The 7,500-nt window shown below is 35.9% G+C and overlaps 1 protein-coding gene across 15 annotated transcripts in view; it reads left to right on the plus strand.

Annotated features, from left to right (window-relative positions):
• LOC125046924 (protein scribble homolog) overlaps positions 1 to 7,500 on the plus strand; it is a 98,289-nt gene that overhangs the window by 54,615 nt on the left and 36,174 nt on the right. For 14 of the 15 annotated variants that reach the window (XM_047644932.1, XM_047644940.1, XM_047644934.1 and 11 more), the window contains 3 exons: positions 418 to 519; positions 1,569 to 1,892; positions 2,336 to 2,494. In XM_047644932.1, the coding sequence (XP_047500888.1) occupies positions 418 to 519; positions 1,569 to 1,892; positions 2,336 to 2,494 (585 nt within the window). The remainder of the gene's footprint in view (positions 1 to 417; positions 520 to 1,568; positions 1,893 to 2,335; positions 2,495 to 7,500) is intronic. The other variant, XM_047644945.1, reaches the window with a different exon arrangement.

A 7,500-nucleotide genomic window follows, 5' to 3' on the forward strand; every position in this document is an offset into this window, starting at 1 on the left:
TTATTGTTATTGTTATTGTTATTGTTATTGTTATTGTTATTGTTATTATTATTATTATTATTATTATTATTATTATTATTATTATTATTATTATTATTATAATTATAATCATCGTCATTGTTACTGTTACTGTTATTGTTATTTTTATTTTTATTTTTATTTTTATTGTTAACATTATTGTTGTTATACTAATAATAATGATAATGAGGATAATAATGATAATAATAATAATGATAATGATAATGATAATGATAATGATAATGATGATAATAATAATAATTGTTGTTATTATTATTATTATTATTATTATTATGATCATTATCATTGATATTGGTATCCTTACTGTTGTTGTTATTGGTATTGATAATCTGTTGATGATATTAATTCATTTCTCTTTTTACCGTTTTACTCTCCTAGGTTCAGCAGATGAAGGCCGAGGGTCGCTTGGGTCATGAGTCTCGCAGCACCAGCCAAAGTGTCACGTCTCTTGACAAAGAGGAACGCGAAAATCCTACACAAGTAATTTCTTTATTTTTTGAGAATTTCCTTGGAACTGTTACCTAGCTTAGCTTTGAATGTTTCATATTTTGTGTCATTATTATTGATTTCTATTTTTACAAGCATGATGGAATTCAGGTAGATGTAATTAGTATTCCCCTTATATACAAGAATTTTTTTGAGGTACAAAAGCAGTTATATTATGAGTAGAGAGCTTGATTTTATTTATTTATCATTTTTATTACTAACTGCATCTTAGAATATCATTATGTATTACCTATTGTTTCGTGATTATTGAGAATACATAGTACTTATTAATACATTAAGTATGTAGATTGTCAGTGATTATTACATGAAACATTAGATTACTCTTATAGCTGAAAATTAAGCATTTTATTTTGCATCGAGAGTTGAAACAGAAATTGCATGTAACAGTGAGAGACCAGTAGCTTGGGGCCAGGTATCACCTACTACAAAGCTATTTAAGTAATTAAAAAGAAGCAGGAAATTTGGTCACTGTATTGCAAAACATGCTTGAACCCAGATGCATGGTGTTTGCACCAGGGCTTGCTGGTGTGATTGGATGCACCTTCTATTTCCAACATGGAAGCACAAACTCAAGGGTGTGAATATTTTCTTTGCTAGTCTTTATCTTTCTCCCTTTCTTTTTCATCCTTATTTCTCTGCTCTTCCTCTGTTCTTTCTTGGTCTTACCATTTTTAATTTTTTTGTTTTTCCTTTTGGTTTTCTTTCCTTCTCTGTCATCTTTTTGTCTTCATCCTCTTTCCTATCTAAAATTTTCTGTTGTTAATTGGTATCACCAAATTTTCTGCCTCCTCTCTTTATTTTCCTATCTCTTGTGTCCTTTTTCTTTTTGTATCTCTGTTTATAATTTGACCATCTATTACTCACTCTTTCTCTACCTCTCTGTCACACTTATGTCAGGTGAGGAGAATCACAAGCAATGCACAGAGAAATACACAAAGAGCATGATAGTGAAGTTATTGATATGATCTTATCTATGGTGATAGCTGGCCCAATTGTACTACCCTGAAGTATCCCTTACACAGCCCAATGATGCATCTTCGCTGCATGGAGACTCTCCCAGTGAGGCATCATCAGCACAACTACCACCACCGACTGCCCAGTCACCATCTCCTCCCCACCAAATACCCTCCCCTCAACTCACACTAAAATCCCAAACAACTTCGCCATCACCCCAACCGCTGCCACGCTCCTCGCACCCGGCACACAAGCATGAGAGGGTCCCCACCCCTGATCCTGAGAGAGAGCTGAGCACCCCAGACACAGATGATGAAGTGGGGCATGACACGCCACTTCCCCCGCACCTCTCTGCTCCCCTCTCTTCCAAGGAAAAATCCACTCCAGAAATTGTATGCTATGCCACATACTCTAGATGTATTTTGTCTTTCTTCCTGTCTAATTCTTTTAACTGGTTGCAATCTTTATATTGGTTTGGAATAAGTGATATTAAAAATAGTTTTGAATTGGCAAATGCAATGATCCAGAGGATTTCTTATCATTTTATTTTCAAAGGTTCTGTGAAACATGTGATGGCTTTTGCTATTGAACTATCTTTTTTGCTGATGCTTTATATAGACTAGATCAGTTAAGGGAGGGTATATTTGATGGAAATATACTGTTTTAGCTGCTTATAGTTTTGTTGTAGAAAATTACTGAGAAATTTATGTATTTTATTACCAAAATGGGGTTCACTCATTTCATAGGCATTTATATGTCAAATTCTTTATTTTACTTAAGTTATAATGTTCTCACCTCTAGATTTAACCTATTAAACATAGCTGTCCTCCTATAGGTGATGGAGGTTGTAAGAGCAGCAGAACAGCTGACATCTCGCCCACCGTCTCAGAACTCAGCAGTTGTGCCAGGGTCTCCGCTGGAACGGAAAACTTCGGCTGATAAGAAAACTACTGTTGTTTTGGCCAAGCACACTCTTGCTCCACAGACTAGTACAGTAAGTACAGATATTCCATTAGCGTTCTGAAGTGTCTTTTGATGTGATTAGTATAAAGCTCAAGGTTGGCTTCAGCTATGTGATAGAAGAGGCTGTAACTGCCAAATTTTTGGTTAATAAAAGAAACATTATTTTATGATAATGTTAATTGTGGAACTTTTTGTACATCTGCAAGAAGTTGCAGCCAATCTACATAGTTGATCCCATATTACTATTATCTTTTAAACCTAAGTTTTATATAGTCTTTCACCCTCTGATGCTGTGGAATGTACCAGAAACCCTATGACATTTGCTAGTGTTTTCCCTTCTTTTACCCTTAATTTGTACTTGATATAAACCTGTAAGCTCATTGCTCTTTTTTCTGAATTAAACTGCATCATTAATCTCTAGTCCTTGATTTTGAAAGTTCATTCTGACAATGAGAGGTCTGTACAAAAGAGCAGTGACCTTTTAAATGAAAATGCATGAGTATCACATACCTGTGGTAAGTGTCATAATATCCTTACTTAATCTGTCCCTTATTGTCTCTCTTCTTAATTACTAACTTCGTTTATAAGTTTGTGAGAGGTACATCTCTGCTAGACAGGAAACTTGGAAACGAGACCTGTACGACTGAATTAAATCAGTAATGAGTGGTTCTCAGCTTGTCACTCTGGCATCATAGATCATGCCAGCAATTGATAATTGAACATGATCATACAGAGAAGGTTGTGTGTTTTTCTTTTTTTTCTGAGACAGGCTAAACCAGAAGAAAAGGAAGAGTGTAAAAAAGGAAAAACTGTTAGTATGTCTTTTTTAAACCAGCCTTTTTTATGAAAGGTATAAAATATTATTTTCTTGATGATACTATTAAATGAACTTATTTTTCTGCATCATGAAAAATGATCTCTTGAAATCTTTTTGAAAACTGAACTCTTAATCTATGTTCTACATGAATCTATAGGTTATCATTAGAAAGAATACATAGTCTATATATTTATATAATAAACAATAATGACAAGTAAACATACTACTAAAATTGGATTTGTCTGTCTAGTAAATAGCTACCCCATGCATGTGTGCCAAGAGGATTTTGAATCCATTACCATTGCAACAAGATCAGATTTTATGTGAATAGACTTTGACTCTATTATAAAACACATAACTTCTGGATCTTGTGCATGTTTTTTGTAAACTTTGAATTAAGTTTCTTTTCCTTAATTTTGTTAATAAAATTGTTGGGTCTGTGTGTATTCTTTAGGAATAACTCTCTTAAAAATCCTTAAAATGGGGGTTAAATAATTGTAAGCTGTGTGAATATAAAGTATATGTTGGTTGTGTGTGTGTGTATAGGTCTGGATGAGTATGTTCTTGTGGGTGTGGATTTGAGGGTGTGAGTGAGTGATTGATTGAGTGATTGATTGAGTTAGAGAGAGAGCATGAGTGAATTAGTGGAGAAATGATTGTAGATATGAGGATGAGTGTGTGGGTGGTGGATATTAAATGTCCAGATACAAAAAAGATAAATTGTAAAAGATTAGGTAATTTCATGCAAAACTTATTTTTATTTAATTGTTAACAAAGAGGCAAGTTGGGAGTGAAAGGGAAATTCACATGTCATCATTAGGATATTAGTTAATTGATTGAAGAGTAGTGTTATATTTATTAAGTATTTTTACCTTCCATTAAATACATTGAATGAAAATACCCATTAATTTTTTTTGTTTTATTCTGCTGAAACTTTGCACATTTTCATCTTTTTCATTTTTGGGGAGAAACTTTGGTAGAACTGAAAGGGTTTCTTTTGATTATTATTTTTATTATTATTGTTTTTTTTATATTAATGATATAGTTATTATTGTTCTTGTTATTGGTATTATTATTATTATTATTATTATTATTATTATTATTATTATTATTATTATTATTATTAATCATCATCATCATTATTTCTATTACTATCACTATAAATAATATTAGTTAATATAATTCTGGGTACTGTCGTTATTGTTCTTGATTTTGTTTTTGTTATTATTGTTATTATTATTGTTTTTTGTTGTTATTATCAGTATTATTTTTGATATTACAATTTTTTTTATATTATTGATATTGCTATTATTGTTACAGTTATTGTTATTAATAATAATTATTATTTCTTTTCTTTAAAATTATTATTTCTTTTATTTATCATCATCATCATTATTTTAATCATTATCTTTATTAATCATTACGATTATTATTATTAATCCTCGTCAGCATCATCGTCTTTTATTATTGTGAGGTGATGATGATGACAAAGGATGTTTCTTGATGACGATGCTGATAGTTCATTAGTGTGATGAGTGATTTGATGAATGGAGAAGTCAATACAACTTTATTTATCCCCTAAATAAACTGCATGATATAACAGAACCCTTCCCTGAGCCCATTTCCATGCTAATCTAGCATGAGTTTGGTGTAGAGCATGAGTGTGCTTTGCATGAAATCATGAGTCCAATGTTATTTATAGGAAAAAACATATATATAGTTACTGTATTTTATGCTTGGCTCTTGAATGTGATAAATTATAGTTTGTTAGGCTGAAACTGATTGTTTGTAAAGAAAAAAGCATAATTTTGTCATGCAGTGTAAATTTGTATGTTACTAAAACATATTGCTACAGCTACATAAGTTCTGAATGATAAATAAGATATTGTTCATGTTGTGATGGGCATTAAAAGCTGTAATTTTACTCTAAAGCCCTTTTGATATTTTTTCATAAATTGTCCACATCATGAGAGCCCTTTAGAAGTTTCATTGGCAGTCAAGCAGCCACTTCACTGAATTTGACAAAAAATCTTTTAACTTGTTTGCAGAATTTTGTTGAACCATCAAGATTACAATGACAAGAGCACTTTGGTCCTTAACTGCCCTGCTCTCACCACCACTACCACAGCAACCAACACCACTACACATTGTATTGGTTGTCAACTTATCATATTTCTCCCCCTTCCCCTTTCCCCTTTCCCCCCACGTTTCTCAATCCTCCTCTCGTCTATCTTCCTCCCCTATAATTCTTTAGCCAGTCTGGAAATGCCCCAAGCCGGACATCAAATACAAGCTCAGGACTTGAATTTTGATAGTACGCGAGATTAAAGGCTTTGTCCAGTGGCAGCTCTTTGTATTATGAGGTGTTGATTATACACTATTAGTATGATTGATTGGAAGGGTGATGTTACAATTCTGTGCATCTTTTGGAATGTTGCGTGTTAAGCAAATCTGAACCTATGGTGGACTAGGAAACACATTCTTATGTAGTTGATTAATTAGCTAAATATCTTATTTGATTTCTAATGCAAGGATATTAGTTTTTATTCTTGCAAGGGATATGAGATGCTGATGGAGGGCAGTACTTTTATTGGGATGAGGACAGTGTCAGGGGATATCAGATGTGGAACACATGATATAATTGAAGATGGATTAATGATGTCTACAGTCAGTTATTTTTCTAGAGTTAGAAAGAACTTGAAATGAAAGAAAAAGCCAGTAGAGATCAATATCTTATGCACATGCATGTCATTGGCCCACTTACATATGCACCTGCAAACACCCGTGGCAATATGTAAATATACATCTATATCTACATCTACAACCATGTGTATCTCATTTCCACTTGCACCTGTACATGCATGTGCATGTGGACACACACACACACACACACACACACACACACACACACACACACACACACACACACACACACACACACACACACACACACACACACACACACACACACACACACACACACACAAACACACACACACACACACACACACTCTCTCACTCTCACTCTCACTCTCACTCTCACTCTCACTCTCACTCTCACTCTCACTCTCACTCTCACTCTCTCTCTCTCTCTCTCTCTCTCTCTCTCTCTCTCTCTCTCTCTCTCTCTCTCTCTCTCTCTCTCTCTCTCTCTCTCTCTCTCTTCTCTCTCTCTCTCTCTCTCTCTCTCTCTATCTCTCTCTGTCTCTCTGTCTCTCTGTGTCTCTGTGTCTCTGTCTCTCTGTGTCTCTCTCTCTCTCTGTCTCTCTGTCTCTCTGTCTCTCTGTCTCTCTGTCTCTCTGTCTCGCTCTGTCTCTCTCTCTGTCTCTCTCTCTCTCTGTCTCTCTCTCTCTCTGTCTCTCTCTCTCTCTCTCTCTCTCTCTCTCTCTCTCTCTCTCTCTCTCTCTCTCTCTCTCTCTCTCTCTCTCTCTCTCTCTCTCTCTCTCTCTCTCTGTCTCTCTCTGTCTCTCTCTCTCTCTCTCTCTCTCTCTCTCTCTCTCTCTCTCTCTCTCTCTCTCTCTCTCTCTCTCTCTCTCTCTCTCTCTCTCTCTGTCTCTCTCTCTCTCTCTCTGTCTCTCTCTCTCTCTCTCTCTGTCTCTCTCTCTCTCTCTCTCTCTCTCTCTCTCTCTCTCTCTCTCTCTCTCTCTCTCTCTCTCTCTCTCTCTCTCTCTCTCTCTCTCTCTCTCTCTCTCTCTCTCTCTCTCTCTCTCTCTCTCTCTCTCTCTCTCTCTCTCTCTCTCTCTCTCTCTCTCTCTCTCTCTCTCTCTCTCTCTCTCTCTCTCTCTCTCTCTCTCTCTCTCTCTCTCTCTCTCTCTCTCTCTCTCTCTCTCTCTCTCTCTCTCTCTCTCTCTCTCTCTGTCTCTCTCTCTCTCTCTCTCTGTCTCTCTCTCTCTCTGTCCTCTCTCTCCGTCTCTCTCTCTCCGTCTCTCTCTCTCTCTGTCTCTCTCTCTCTCTCTCTCTCTCTCTCTCTCTCTCTCTCTCTCTCCATCTCTCCATCTCTCTCTCTCTCTCTCTCTCTCTCTCTCTCTCTCTCTCTCTCTCTCTCTCTCTCTCTCTCTCTCTCTCTCTCTCTCTCTCTCTCTCTCTCTCTCTGTCTCTCTCTCTCTCTCTCTCTCTCTCTCTCTCTGTCCTCTCTCTCCGTCTCTCTCTCTCCGTCTCTCTCTCTCTCTCTCTCTCTCTCTCTCTCTCTCTCTCTCTCTCTCTCTCTCCATCTCTCCATC

The sequence above is a fragment of the Penaeus chinensis genome, chromosome 39 (assembly GCF_019202785.1).
Source record: "Penaeus chinensis breed Huanghai No. 1 chromosome 39, ASM1920278v2, whole genome shotgun sequence".
NCBI lineage: Eukaryota > Metazoa > Arthropoda > Malacostraca > Decapoda > Penaeidae > Penaeus > Penaeus chinensis.